Source organism: Fragaria vesca, linkage group LG4 (assembly GCF_000184155.1).
Source record: "Fragaria vesca subsp. vesca linkage group LG4, FraVesHawaii_1.0, whole genome shotgun sequence".
NCBI classification, from domain to species: Eukaryota; Viridiplantae; Streptophyta; class Magnoliopsida; order Rosales; family Rosaceae; genus Fragaria; species Fragaria vesca.
The window spans coordinates 9,274,445-9,290,785 of record NC_020494.1 but is presented as its reverse complement, the minus strand read 5'-3'; the positions used below and the strand labels follow the sequence as shown (position 1 = coordinate 9,290,785).

The following is a 16,341-nucleotide window of genomic DNA, read 5'->3' as shown; positions in this document are numbered from 1 at the left end:
CCACACACTCATCATTACCCAACTTCGCCATTCCTAACTCAATATGGCTCAAACTTCACCGAACATACCGGCGGCCTTAATTACAACTTCCCCAGAAAATAAATTAAATCCTACGGCCGGATTCTACATTATTCCACCGCCAAAAATACCAAACTTCGGAAATTCACAAACCTATCCAAAACTCATCCGAAAATTCTATAATTCACTTCAATAAACTCCCCTTAATATTCCAAATTTAAAAACATTAAAATCTCCCAACTGGCGACTGCGCCGGCGCCAGCCCTGCCGGCAGCGGCGGCCGGAGGCCGATTCCGGCGACCTCCAATTCCTATAAAATTTTGAAAAAATAATCCTCTCATCATGCTCTAGAACTTTCCTAACTAGCACAAACTCAAAATCTAAGTCTAACTAGGTCAATCGAACGAAAACAACACAAAAAGCCCTAGAGCTTCCACTCACCGGTTCTCCTCACCTGAAGCAAACTGGACCGAGTCCTTCTAGGGTAAGGCAACTGGGTTGGAGACCTTCAAAACCATATATGGCTTGCCCGGATTGGTGGCCGAAGGAGGGAGTTCCGACGAAGTGAAGCTTTAGACAGTCGGGGGTTCTAGGCGGGAGAACTCCTTCGCGGCGGCGCTAGGGAGGCTGTCACCGGTCCAGGGAGATAGCTGGGTCGGAGGCCGACCGTTTGGGACCGGAGTGGCGGCGAACGGTGGCCGGACGGCCGAAAAACCGAGCAGTGGGAAACTCGGGGAAGAGGGGAACCGGGAAGAAAAAGAGAGAGAAAATGGGTTTGGGCCTCACACCCCAAACCGGTCCAAGCTTATATCAACCCAACTCAAAAAAATAAAACACCCCGAAAAATAATACCCTAATAAAAATTATCTTTTACTAGCTAAAATTTTACCATTTCTACCGTCGTCATAATTTTCTCCTACGAATAATCCTCCGCATATAATCGTCCCCGAAACCCCTCTAGAGACCAATTAAACTATTACCTCAATAACGGAGATGCTAAAAATTCTTATTATAACCAAACTAGTAAATAAGGTAAAATATAAGGGTCGGGATGTGACAGGGGGTCAGTATAAACTTCTACTGGGGGTCAGTAAACTTCTTTGGGGTCCGTAAACTTATAATTGGGTGTGTTAATTTTTTTATTTTATTTTTAGTACTTAACATGGGAATTTTTGATTTATTTCTTACTTAACCGAAGTACGAGTGGGATGAAAATGATGAGGCAATGTTCAATTGGATACTGATGAGAGCACAGGAGAGGTACAAGGATTGGAAGTACTAGTGCCACAAAGCTTATCTGAAGGAAGGGTCCTCTGGCATGCCTTCAGATTTCATTGGGAGAGAGGACCAGTGGGACTTTCTATGCCAGCACTTCGAGTCAGATGCATTCAAGGTGATTTTTTAAATTACCTTCATTGTTTTTTATTTTTATTTTTAAATTACATTCATTGTTTCCCTTGTATTTTACTAATCTATTTAACATTTTTTCGTGTATATATTAGAGACTCTCCTTGGCAAACAAGCGGAACCGTGGGGAGAAGACTATGCACCACCACACGGGGTCTTCTCCTATCATCTACACAATGGAGGAACTCAGAATACAAGGGGAGCAGCTTCCAATTATCAAAGGTTTTGAGAAGACCTATGTCAAGGCCGGTGATGAAGATACGACCAAGAAATATGTAAGTGTCTTTCTTTTTACTTTATGTAAGCTTAGCAAATGCTTCAAGCATGTGTAAATCCGGCTATTGGTATATATATGAGACCATTAAGTTGAATCTAGGCACTGTCCAATTACAATGTCATGTTTTCCTGCTTCTTCCAAAACAAAAAAGAAGTGTTATTATCACTGTCATTAATTAATATGTATAGTTTTAGGGAGCAATAAAGTTGTTTACTACGGAGCAATTAATAAAGATGTTTATTAGGGTATCTGTTGTGTGTTGTGGCCACAAAACTGAAAGGGAGATAATGAATTGCAAGTTTACTGACCCCTAGTAGAAGTTTACTAGGGGGCAGTAAAGTTCTACTGGGTTTACTAGGGAGCAATAAAGTTGTTTATTTGGGTATTTGTTTTGTGTTGTGGCCATGAAACTGAAAGGGAGGTAACGATTGAATTGCAAGTTTACTGACCCCCAGTAGAAGTTTACTGGGGGGCAGTAAACTTCTACTGACCCCCAGTAGCTTCTCTGTTTATTATGCAACCAGTAAACTTTATTATGGAAACTTTATTGATGTATTTTAAATGCATACAGAATGACATGGTTGATGAGGTCAATAAACGAAAGAATGCATTTAAGGAACAACACACTGACGTTACGGATGAGCATATCATGGAAAGTGTTCAGTCCCAACAAATTGAGGTGTTGGGTACGGTGCTCAAAACTCGCAAAGGAAAGGAGATCAGAGGGATGGGACGAGGAGGCGAGCGAGACTTGAGCCATTCTTCAAATGGTTTCACTTCACGTAGTCGTCCTCCTAGAGTTGATGAGCAACAACTCCAAGAGGTGCAGTAGCGCTATGAGCAGAGACTAAAGGAATCAGAGGATTGTGCCCAGCAGCAGTTAACAGAGGTCCAGCAGCGTGCCCTGCGTGCTGAATCTATGTATAGTGCTGTGCAGTCCCAAGTTGCAGCCTTATATGAGCACCTAGGTATGCCAGCTCCTCCTCCTCCATAGTTTCCTCCTCCACCTCCAGATGCTTCTCCTCCTCCACATGTTTCCCCCACAAAACAATGATGATTTAGGCGATAATATAGAATTGGACAACGGACGTCCTTAGAATTATTGATTTTGTAGAAGATTCATAGTTTAACTACATTGTGTGAACAATTTTCTACCTAGTTAATTCATTAATTATTTTGTATATATGAATAATATTTGTCCATCTGTGATCAATATATGAAAAATGGTCCAAATCCAGTGCTTCCGGTATATATGTATCTATATGTGTTTCATTATTGTTACTGATTTGTAATTTTTGGAAACATTCAGTGAAACCCCAAAAAAAAAAACAAAAATTCAATGTTTTTTCACCCTAATTAAAATCTCTTAGGCGACGGAACCAGAAACCTTCGTCACCCAAGATATTTATCTTGGACGACGGAAACAGTAATCTTTGTCGCCCAAGATAAACAACCGAAGCCACGGAATAGTAACATTCGTCTCCTAAGATAAAATACCTAGGCGACAGAAATAGTGACATTCGTCACTTAAGATAAACAACATGTCCGACAAATACAAAAATCAATCGTCGACTAAGAACAGTTACACATTCGTCGGGCAAAAACTATACCGACGAATTTTCCGTTGCTTAAGAACGATCATATATTCGTCGGTAAACATACATACCGACGGCAGTTCCCTCGGTTAAGAGGAATTTCATATTCGTCGGCTAAGAACATTTCCGACAAAAACTTTCCGTCAATAGAGAGTTTATCGACGATTCCGTTTTTCGACAAGGCAAGTAAGGGTCCGTCGGGTTGGATCGGTCTTAGTCGATGACTAACTTAATTTCCGTCGTTTAAGTGTCTACCTCACGACACCTAGGCAACGGAACTTAGACGACGGATAATTCGTCGGCTAGGATTGTAATCGACGGATATGCGGTCTTAGGCAACGAATTGTTTCTGTCGGCTAAGTCAATATTTCCACTAGTGACTAAAACACATAAAACAAGAAACACAAATTGACAAAGACGAACACAATGACTCAACTAAATTGTACTTACGATTTTTGGGGTTTTTGAAAAAGGTTTTATGATGATGAAAAATAACTCACAAACAGAAAATAAGAGAAAGTAATTGAATTTGAAAGGAGAATTTGAAAGGAGTAAGAGTATGATGATGATGAGTCTAGGGTGTCGGAATCAACCACAAGTAATGCTATCTACGCCTTGATGCAACAAATGGATTATATCGTTTCTGTAGATGACAATTCTTGTATCTAAGTCCTTCTTAGGTACTCTAGACCATAATTTTCCTCAAGTGTATGATGCTCGATCTCCCTCTCGGGTAAAGATCTTATATCCTAGGTATGTAGTCTATTCTTCTCAGGTATAAATTTAACAAGCATGACTCATTATGTACTATAAAATAAGGGAATCAAGCAAACCACTATTATTTCTCAAGCAATAATTTAATTCACAACTCTTAATCACAAGAAGCTAATTTGAATTATATTGCAGGTATGCCTCAAATTCATCTTCTAATTACTAGATGCAAAGCCCTAAAGTGATCAGTCAAAGAACTCAAACACATAGCATCGATTAAAATAGTGATTAAGAATTCATCATAAAGAAACTATAAATTCATTAATCAATCATCTAAAACATAAACAATCATGTTAGAGCATCATCCTGACCCTAGAAAAGATTTAGCAAAAGATGACTAAGAAAAAAATAACGAAAACATAAAAAGAATGGAAAGGTGAAGGGTGGATGGATCTCTTCTCCTTTAGGCGTCTACAACGTGCTCTCGAGACCCCACTCCATGTGAAATTCGTGCTCCCTTAAATAGAGAAGTTTCATGCTCATCTGTGACTTCAAGTTTGTTTGTAAAACTTGGATTCAGACTCCTTTCTTGATATGGAATGGGAAAACCTTGAGATATCTCTTGTAGAACTGGGGATACATGTACTCCTTGAATCCTCATCTGCATCGTTGTACTTGAAGCACTAGGGTTGACAGTCTTGTGACACAGAACTTGAGTTCTCCACAAATGTTTACAAATTCGAGCAGATTTTCTGATCTGACCTATCTTTATTCAAACAATCATAACTCGGTCTAGAAGTATTGAAATTGATATCCGTAAAATCCTACAGAAAGTAGACATCTGTAGTTTTCCAATGATATAAGCTCATTGTCTGATTCAATCTGAGTCATTCCCAATAATTTGGCAAAGTTGGACGTTCTGCTCAGGCAGATTCTAACATTTGGGATTGCAGTCACCTTTCAATCCTTATTTGCGCATTTTAGCTCCCTTTCTTCTATCTACGACACAAACCTACAAAAACACTAAATTAATGTAAATCAATCACAAATAAGAGAACTAAACACAAATACGAAGATTAGGATGCATATAAATATAGGATAATATGAGCACATCAACATACAATATGGACATCTCCATATTTGTTAGACATGTACATGTTACATGTTTGCTTTGACGTTTCATAAATTAAGAAGCGATCGATAGATGATTCTAATTGTTAATTAATCCTACATTTTAAGATAAGCCTCTCGAAAAATAGGGTAGCGAGTGCACGGTTTCATAGATGAGGACGTCCTCACTACTGTGAAAATTGCCCCTATATATATAAATGTTTATATTTCTTTTCCTAGGAATATTTTTTACTCTAAATAAATTGTTGTGTACGTGTGTATAACTGTAATGCATATATATAATGTATAATCAAGATTAGAGAAGGAAGAGATATCCCTATAGATTAAGACAGGATTGGCTCTATTGTTTTAGATTTTAGTCCATTGATGGCAATAGCACATCACGTAAAAGTTAGGTGGGACGAGGCGCTAGATACCAGATGGTGCCGGTTACAGACGGCCATAAACAAACAACCTCCCCAGCCGGCAATCTCATAAATTGGCAGCTCACACTACCCAGATAGCATGCATAAATTAATTAAATTAGTTTCTTAATTTATTAATTAATATTTTCCTCCTCTACGTACGTGATTCCTTTATAAGCCTCCTAAGCTGGAGGACTCAGTCATTGATCTCCTCCATCTCTGAAATTCTCTCAAACAATTCTCCTTTATCTTGATCGCTCTCAGAAATGGCCAAGTTATCAAATCAGAACCAGAAAGCCAATGGAAATAATAATGCAACTACTACTGCTACTGCTGTGAATAATGCAAATGCAGTTAATAAAACTGCAGTCACGAAGGTGAAACGAACGAGGAGAAGTGTGCCGAGAGACTCCCCGCCTCAACGCAGCTCCATTTATCGAGGCGTCACAAGGTTCATACACACCTATATATATATATATATAATGCATACAGATTGGTTCTTATTAACTAGTTCTCTAGCTTCATGCTAAGTTTCTGGGTTCGTTTTTCTTCAATCTCCTAATTCGATCATTCCTAGCTAAACTGCGTTTTCTCTGCGGTTACTTGTTCAGGCACCGATGGACTGGCCGTTATGAGGCTCATCTGTGGGACAAGAATTGCTGGAATGAATCACAAAACAAGAAAGGCCGTCAAGGTTAGCAATATCATCTACATGATTACTATTTATTTTTCATGCAGTAGTACTTTCTGTAAGTTCCTCATGAATTCAATTCCTAAATCCTAATAATCTTTATTTCCTTCTTGGCTTCATGCTGCTGCTGTTTTATGCTTGGAATGTTACACAACTGCAGTATACCTTGGTGAGTTTTCATTTCTACTATATTAATCTAAAGAAAGAGTGATCAAAATATATCTTTCTTGACTGAAGCTTTTGGTACGTACTTATTCATTTTATCAGGAGCATATGATGATGAAGAAGCTGCAGCACATGCTTATGACTTGGCAGCGCTGAAGTACTGGGGTCAAGATACAATTCTCAACTTTCCGGTAATTTGTTTATCGGTTTATGGAATCTTTTTCACTATGTTTTTCAATAGAATTTGTATTTATGCTTATATAATTTTGGAAATGATCGATCTTGCAAATATTAGCGAGGAAATTCTGAACTTGTTACATTTGATTTTTCTGATTGTAGTTAGCGACATATCAAAAAGAAATGAATGATATGGAAGGCCAATCAAGAGAGGAATATATTGGATCCTTGAGAAGGTAAATCTCTTTATCTAAAAGTATAACTCAAAATTGGCTGCTTTATTTCTAACGGGGGTAATCAATTTGCAGGAAGAGCAGTGGTTTTTCTCGTGGAGTTTCTAAATATAGAGGTGTTGCTAGGTATGTTTCTTTTCGCCAAAGACATAATGTTAGTTCTTTTTTTTGTCTGAAGAAAGAATTCTATTATGCTGCGGAAAATACATTCAAAGTGACAAAATGCAGCCTCCATTTTACAAAATTCCAAATATTTTCTTTGTTTGTATGTATATTGCTTCTTAACCCAATATGAGAGTTAGTTCATCTGCGTAATATGATCCATAAAGACAAATAATGAGGCTCATAATGGAAATTTATAAAAATACGATGAAAATTTGAGTTGTAATCTTGTTTTATTTCATTATTGAGCAGACATCATCATAATGGAAGATGGGAAGCTCGAATTGGCCGGGTCTTTGGAAACAAGTATCTCTATCTCGGGACATATGGTATGTTTCCACACAAACACAAACATTTATTGAAAATTATTGATAAAGAACAAACATATAATTCTGATTGAAAATAACGAATCAAGCCTGTAAATATTTTAATTCTAATTTTGGATTTACCTACCTAAGGATGATCGATGAAAGTTTGTAACTGACGAAAATTAAGAACAATACTGGACTATATATATATATATATATATATATATATATTGATTAAATGTAAGCATAATAATCTATTTAATTATTTGCAGCTACCCAAGAAGAGGCTGCTACAGCATATGACATGGCAGCTATAGAGTATCGTGGTCTCAATGCAGTAACCAACTTCGATCTCAGCCGTTACATTAAATGGCTAAAACCAAATGGTCCTAACAATGACATTATTGGCCAGGCAATAACTAACCCTACAACTGAAGCTAAATTGGTCGGAGATGTAACCCAAAACCCTAATGAGCTAGACCAAACTGGACTAGGTTTCTTCCACAACCTTGCATACAGTCCTCCCGAAGAAACCATGATGGCTCAGCTGCCTCGGCCGACCACTGCTACATCAGCCCTAGGGCTCCTACTTCAATCATCAAAGTTCAAGGAGATGATGGAGATGACCACGGCCACTGACAGTTCATCGATGATCATGACATCGTCGTCGACGCCGGAACTGCACCAATGCACGTTTCCCGACGACATACAAACTTACTTTGATTGCCAGGATTCTACTAGCTATGGAGATGGAGACGATGCTATGTTCAATGAGCTCAACTCATTCATCCCGTCCATGTTTCAATGCGATTTCACCGTCTAGATTGATCGAAGAGCTAGCTATTATTATTTTGGGATTCTATTGAAGTAACTATAGGGTTCTTTTTGTTTTGTGAATACGCATGGAAAGGTCCATCCATGTTCGAGATCATGCATGGCGCGCTAGATCGAGCAATGATGGACAAGAGAGCAAATTCTTTTGGAGAGTGAAATTTCACTATTGATCATCATCGTATGTGGGAGCGTAAGCTAATTATTATTTGGTTAATCTAATTTCATTTCTTCTAAAATGTAAAGGAGAATAAATATTGTTTATCATTTTTTTTATCAATAATAACTATTCATCCCTTCCTCCGGGTATGTAATCAATTTCATTATTATCAATAAATTATTCATCTTGTTTTGGTTCAAAGGGAGTATTTCTAGTGAAGACTCTTAAGTTGAGGACTTGGTGAGGACTTTTCGGTTTATGGTTTAAAAGACCCAATTTTCGATCACATTTTGACATCTCATCCGTTCAGTTTTTAGGTTTATATGAGTAGATCATTTCTACAAATTTTCACCCAAATTAGTGTTCATTAAGATAACAAACTATATCAAATTAATGGACGAACCAAATCTGTCAAATTTCCTTTAGATGTGTTTCTTTTTCTTTGAGAAATTATGGTTTTTTTTTAATCCAAGAACGTTAATTTTTATTAAACACGACTTGATAGTAAGTACAACAACCCCGCAAGGGCTATCCTCCGAAGCTACCTAATAAATCTATCTAGTAGACATTAAGCAACCTCTATGCTGAAGACCATGAAGCGTTATGATCAATCTTCCGTGGTAGCAAACAAGACAAGTAACCAGCCACCGAGACAGAAGGAAGAAGGGACAAGGGACAAGTCCACAACCTATCATTATTGACTACTTCTGGGACCAGCCTACGTACGTATAGGGGGCAACCCCAGAGCATCAACAAACCTTAATGAAAAGTCAAAGCCTAACAACTAAAAAAAATACCCTAGACCCGCAAGCAGCCCTAAAGTAATCTTGTCAAGACCCACTATGAATTTCACCCTAAAACCCGAAGTAAATCCTACCGAGACCACCTCCAAAGAAAATTTACCGAAAATTCCGCATAACATCCCTTGAAAATGGACAACCCTTCCTAATAATACCTGCATACACTTCTGAAAATCCAAATCCAAATCCAACCTTAAACTCCTAAAGCCTTCGTGCTCCCCAAATCACAACATCCCTCAATTTATTTACTAACTTTAAAAAAGAAAATCTCATAACCAACAACCACAGTTCAGAGAAACTCTATTTGAGAGGAAATGAACTAGAAATATAAAAATGAGCGGAGGCTATACTATTAACTATGCCCCTTCTCCATGTACGTTCGACCTCAACTATGCTAACCTGCATATTAGGCATTTTTAAAACGAAGGGCCCAGGGGAAAACATTTGCAAACGTTAGAGTGAGTGGAAAAAAATAAATAAATAAAATATTTATGCATTCCCAATATAATTTCCATAGAAATTATGCTGCATGCGACAGCTCAAAGCATTCTACTCACAAACTGGCAAATACATGATTAGCTCCGGCCAGTCTCCAAAACTCAATAAACTGGAGCCTCTCAGGCTAAACTATACGCAAATATATATATATATATATATATATATATATATTTACACTCGTCAGACTCCTTCTACGAATTCTATGAACAAGATAGAAAAGTAAAAATTCATATAAGGCTACAACGTTTGCGTCTAACGCTCACGTCACGCCATAATGGAATTTTTTCTCATTATAACCGAAGAGGACGAGTGTATTTACGTGTGGACTCCCTATATGAAAACCTATAAGAACCAAATAAGAAAGTAGTTTTCATATAGGGCTATGACGCTTGTGTCTAACACTCAGGTCACGCCATAATGAAATTTTACCTCATTATAACGAACCAAGCACGTATGGCTAGCTAGTATTTATATACATACTATATTCATAAACATCCAATATACATATCCACCAAAAATCTCATTTTCGGTAACTCTCCTAAAGATGAAAATTGCCAAATATCAGAGAAAGCAATAAATTTCAGCAGAAGAATAACTGATCAACAATGTAATGCATCGCATGCTTTTAATTAAAACAAAAGTCCACTCACAACTTTAGGCATAAGCCCGACGAAATCCAATTTGCCACTCAAATGAGGTCTCCTTGAATCCTGGCACAATAACCATGCTTAGGGCCAAACTTTAATTTCAAATAAAAATAATACTTAATTATGTAACCCAAAACTCTTCCGCCTAACCCACTACCCTTTCTAGAGTTAGGTTTATCGGATTCGCGCCAAACTCCAACCACAGCCTCATTTCATTTATTTCAACATTCTAAAACAATAATAAGGGAAATCCAACGGCCGGATTCTACCCTAATTAACCGCCAAAATACCAAACTTTGAAAAAATCCCAAACCTATCCAAAACTCCTCCAAAAATTCCAAACTTCACATCATTAGTCTCCCCTTAATATAACATATTTAAAACCATGAAAGTCTTCCTAACAACGACAGCCGGAGGCCAACTCCGGCGACCTTCAATGCCTACAAAAATTTGACAGCATCTTCCTCTCAACTCACTCTACAACTTTTCTAACTAGCACAAACACCAATTCTATGCCTAACTAGGACAATTGAACGAAAACATTCTAAAAACCCTAGAACTTCCACTCACCGATTCTCCTCACCTGAAGCAAACTGGATTGAGTCCTTTTAGGGCAAGGCTACTGGGTTGGAGACCTTCAAAACCATGCAAGGCTTGCCCAGATTGGTGGCCGGAGGTGGGAGTTCCGGTGACGGAGAGCTACGGCAGTCGGACCTTCCAGGCGTGCCTACTCCCAGACGGCGGCGCTAGGGTGGCTCTCATCGGTCCAGGAAGAAGGCTGGGTTGACGGCCGACCGTTTGGGACCGGAGTGGCTGCCTACGGTGGCCGGACGGCGGCGGATTGCTGCTTGGATTTCGGCAGGGAGAGAGGAAAGGAGTCGGGAGAGAAAGAGGAAAAGAGAGAGAGAGTTGGGCCTTCTCCTTCCAACCAGTCCTAACCCACCAAAATAAACCCAACTCCAAAATTAACACCCCAAAAATAAAACCCTAATAAAAATTTACCTTTTACTAGCTAAAATTTACCATTTTTACCGTCGTCACATTTTTTTCCTATAAATAATTCCTCCGAAATAAACGTCCCCAAAAACCCCTCTAGGGACCATTTAAATTAAAATTCGTTGATAAAGACGATAAAACTCTTATTAATGCCAAGCTTGTTACACCCCGGTTCTTAAGTTATTTTTACGGTTATTTACTTTTGGTATTACTTTGGTCTTTTACCGTTTTAAGTAACCGTTTATTATTTAAGACTCCAAAAGTTGACTTTTTCTTCCGTTTGAAGTTTGGAAAAACTTTCTTCATGAAAGTCGTAGAGGACGTTAATACGAATTCATAGACATGCTATAGGTTAAAATCGGAGTTAGCGTGAAAAAGTTATCAAATAAAAGGGTAAATTTTGAGTTGGTAAAAAGGGGGTAAAAATTTAGTGGGTTTTATTTTTTGGTGGGTGTTTAAGTTGGACCGGGTAGGTGTGGAGAAGCCCGACACCTACCCACACTCTCTCTCTCTCCCTCTTCTCTCTCTCTCTCTCTCTCTCTCTCTCTCTCTCTCTCTCTCTCTCTCTCTCTCTCTCTCTCTCTCTCTCTCTCTCTCTCTCTCTCTCTCTCTCTCTCTCCTGAGCTCCTCCCGACCCGCCGGAGACCCAGCCACTGTCCGTCGCTGTCCGGCAGCCACAGACCGCTGTACCGGTCTCAAACTGTCGGCTGTCCACCCAGCTCTCTCCATGGACCGTGAGTGCCGCCATAACGCCGCTGCTCGAGAGGAATTCCGTCGGAGACGCCGGCTGTCTTCTAGCCGGAGTTCTATCCTCCGGCCACCATAGCTCGGGATTTTTGGCTCATCTTGTAGCCCTCATCAAGGTGAGTATTCCCTCAAAAGGAATTGGCTAAATTCGATCTTGGTAAGGAGAAATGTATAATTGAAGTTCTAGGGCTCAATTTAAGGTTTTGATTCGATTACCCTAGAATTGGACTAAGTGCTAGTTATGGAAGTTGTTGTGCGTATTGAAAGGATCGTTGTGTTAAAATTTGGGAAGCATTGGAGGTCGCCGGAATATGGCTGCCGGCGGAGCAGGCCGCGGCGCCGCCCCTTAAGGGCAGCTTTTCATGTTTTTGAGATGGTTTTAATGAGAGGGGTTTAATGAAGTAAAGTTTGGAAATTTTGGAGGAGTTTTGATAAGGTTTGGGATTTTCCAATGATTAAGGATTTTGGCGGTGATTAGAATGAAAATCTGTCCGTTGGATTTCCTTGGTATTTATTCTAGAATATTAAAATTGATGAATTAAGGTTGTGGTGGAGTTTGGTGTGAATCCAGTAAGCTTAACCCTAGTAAGAGTGGTGGATTAAGCGGAAGAGATTTGAGGGTTTATATTCAAGTATTTATTTTCCAGAATAGAAGTTTGTCCTAAGCATATTTATTGTGCCTGGATATGAAGGGAACCTCGCTTGAGTGGTGATGCGGATATCGTCGAGCTTATGCCTAAATCTATGAGTGGACATTTTGGTTTTGCTTATGCCTAAATCTGTGAGTGGACATTTTGGTTTTAAATAAATATGCATGCAAGATTTTTATAATTTATTATTTTATTTTCCGAGCATATATTATAATTTCGACTTATAAAATAATCTTAGAATTTATTTGAGTTTGATGCATTGATTAAGTGTTGGTCATGATTTATGGATTTGAGCTCGGATTATTATTTTGATATTTGAGTTTGGATATTCTTTATAAATTCCGGATTTCATTATAATGATTGTTTAAATGGTGGACTTTGGGATTTATAAAAGATTTCCGAAAATGAGATTTTCGGTAATTCTCTTTTTATAACTATCTCGTTTATTTGTGGATTATCAATCTTGGCATTGAGAATCTTTTAGCGAGTATTTTCAGAGGCAGGAATTATTTACAATTTATACTAGTTAATTAAACTCGCTTATATTATGGATTTGAGAATATTTTGACGTGTGAGACACGTCATTGAGTTTATTTTTATTGATTAGGATAATTTCAAAGTACGGTTGGGAACCGTACCATTCGTATGATCTTGGAGAAGTTTAATGGATTTAAATGATTTCGTATGTTTTTAGTCACCATAATATAGGGTCGCTTATATGATTATTGCTAGCTAACCATTATTAGAGGTCCTTATCATATGTGAGTTAAGCGCTTAGCGTGGGACGTTATTATAGACTTATTAGCGGTTTTTATCATATGTGAGTTGAGCGCTTAGCGTGGGACGCTATTATAGCCTGGGAGGCATCAACCCGAGCCTTAGAGGCTCCGATCCTTTTACATGGTGATAACTCTTCCCCTTATTGTATTTGTCTCAGTTATGAAATTGATTAACCAGCGGGGCTGGTTTGTCTCTGCTTTCAAGATTTCTGTATATGATTTATCAAAATTTACGTGCAGCTAAGTTTTTAAAGTTGTAATGTGGGAAAGTATTCAAATTGCGTGTTTGTTAAATTATTTAAATTATTTTGTCCACTCACTCTAACGTTTTAAATTACTTTCCCTTGGCCCTTTAGTTTTAAATGCCCAGTTTACAGGCTAGATATTTGAGGTCGAGCGTACATGGAGTCGAGGCATAGTCAGAGGCTGCTTCCGCTTAATCTTTATTCATTGTTATTCTTTCATTATTAGATATGCTCTGGTAACCAGTTAGTGAATTATTTGTTTGTTGTTGGTTGTGGGATTATTTTAGATGAGTAATTGTTATATTAGGAGGTGAGATGAACTTGAGGAGCAGGAAGGCTCCAAGTGTTGAGGCTAGTATATTTGGTTATAGAAGTGTATGTTGGATTTTTAAGGTAAGGGTTGTCCATTTTCAAGAAGATTATTGTCACGCCCCAATTTTTTTGAAGGATAATTTTCAAAAATTTTGGCATGATATAACTTAAAATAATATAATTTAAAAACCTGTTTCAAACAAATTTCAAGGAAAACTAAACTCAATGCGGAAATGTAAATGTTACACAACTCAACACTGAGTTAAATATTACATTTCCTTGTTTACATAAACTTGAAAGTCAAGAAAATGAAAACGCTCACATGAGTTTAATGTTGCCTACCCCAAATATAAAAATATACAATGTACAACAAAACCCAACAAAAAAAACTCTGCCACTAAGCCTCCGCCTCAACCCTGCTGATCCTCACATGCAGGTCTAACCCCTACACCAAAAATTGGTGCACCGGGTTGTAAACAACAAACCCGGTAAGCTAAAAAGCCCCGTATGAGTAATTCTCAAAATAACACAAAACCTCCAACTACCAATTATATCACAAGAGCAATTTATATCAATAATTAAATCCACAAATCCAACACTTTTTCAATTAACATGTACCCATGAGTCCCAGGTATTAATAAATACCCCTCATGACCTACAACAACAAAATGGGTACCCATGTGTCCCAGATACCATACGGTACCTCCCATGACCTACACTGACAGACGGACTAGAGCTCTATTCCTAACCGCAACCAATCACTCGGCCAAATACTTGAAACCCAGTTTGACTGTCTAATATCAAACACAAAAATGATAAATAGTATCTTAACCGCAACCAATCACCAAATTAAAGGCTTGGAACCCGGTTTGGCTATTTATCCAACATTCACAATATCACAACATTATCCTCAACAACACAATATCACATCATTATCCTCAACAACACAATATCACATCATAAATTATATTCTTCCACATAGATATATTTACATGAACAAAATATTGATATTCCACAAGAATTTATCAATAATCAATAAAATTATTATCACATGAATCTCAAAAATAGCATATAAGGAAAACTTGTTTTATCTTACCTATGAGTCGTTGGCGATCAAGCTCATATATTTTTAAAAACAATTAAAAGCATATTATTAAATTCAACATCATCATCATTACCATCATCACATAACCATAATAACATTTGGTTCAAAAGTGAACCTTGGTGAGATTTACTCACCTAAATATCCCGTTGCAATTTCCACAAGACGACAATAGCAAGCCAAAACACAACTTCACAAATCACCTAAAATCACACAATTAAAACCTTAGTAACTAAAATACTATAGGTTAACATAATACCCTTAAACTAACCCTTAGTTCAAGGGAGGACAACTTTCCAAAGTCGTCGAACTTCGAGACCCAAAATGGCTGCCTCTAATCCTCAAACCTCAACCAAACCTAACAACAAACTTAAAGTCCTAACATACAAACATTGCTCACAACCTAGAAATTCTACATCTCAACAAGCTCACCACAACAAGAGCTAGCTAAAACACAGCAAACTAAGCCACAAACACTGCCGGACGCGCTGTCAAGCCCCGCCACAGGCGGCGGCGAGTGGGCCCCATGCGCCACCACACACTTCCGAATTTGAGAAAACTCTCAACAGTAAAGTTGAAGCTTGAAGCAAGGGGAACAACTTTCATACCTGAGGCTTCAACCAATTTTGGCCAGAACAGGCCGGAAACTGCCCCGAAACAGCAACCCGAAATCAAACTACAAAACCTGCAAATCCGGCCTCAAAACCTCAAAAACTTGCTTCAATCTATGCCTAGCCATAACTAGAAGGAGGAGAGGATCAAAACTCACCTAAGGATGTCCCTCGTCGCCGCCGGAAACGGCAAGTCCGACCGGAGACACAGCAACTCTCTTTTCTGGCCAAAAGCTCTGTTTTCTAGCCTTCAGCACCGCCCCACACCAGCTCAGAATTGGAGTGGACGCCCGGGTGAGTCGAACGAGACCGACGGCGGTCCAATCGGTGGCCGGACGGCGGAGATAGCTCCGGTCAAACTTTGGTGTGCGGGTGAGGTCGAAAGAGGGAGAGAGAGAAGAGAGAGAAGAGAGTGAGCTGATTTTAGGGTTCCCAAAAATAACTCCCACACACATTTTTCTACTTATACACTTTCCAAACCTGGAAACTAACTCCTCTGACAAAAACTTTCTCATACGACATCCGAATTACACGTGCCGCTTGTCTACGAACTTGTATCGCCAAACTCTACAACTTTCATGAAGGAAGTTTTCGCAAATAACTTACAGAAAATGAAGTCAACTTTTGGCCTCTTAAAAGTCAAAGCACCTTAAAATTTACTCCCAAAACTTCAACTTCGCACAA

General features: G+C 38.5%; 1 protein-coding gene across 1 annotated transcript; it reads left to right on the top strand.

Annotated features, from left to right (window-relative positions):
• Positions 1 to 5,809: 5,809 nt before the first annotated feature.
• Positions 5,810 to 8,102, top strand: LOC101292501 (AP2-like ethylene-responsive transcription factor At1g16060-like). Its single transcript, XM_004298013.1, has 7 exons — positions 5,810 to 5,994; positions 6,155 to 6,237; positions 6,502 to 6,590; positions 6,739 to 6,812; positions 6,885 to 6,935; positions 7,224 to 7,300; positions 7,552 to 8,102. Exons 1-7 carry the CDS (start codon positions 5,810 to 5,812, stop codon positions 8,100 to 8,102), a joined length of 1,110 nt encoding a protein of 369 aa, XP_004298061.1.
• The last annotated feature ends 8,239 nt before the right edge of the window (positions 8,103 to 16,341 follow it).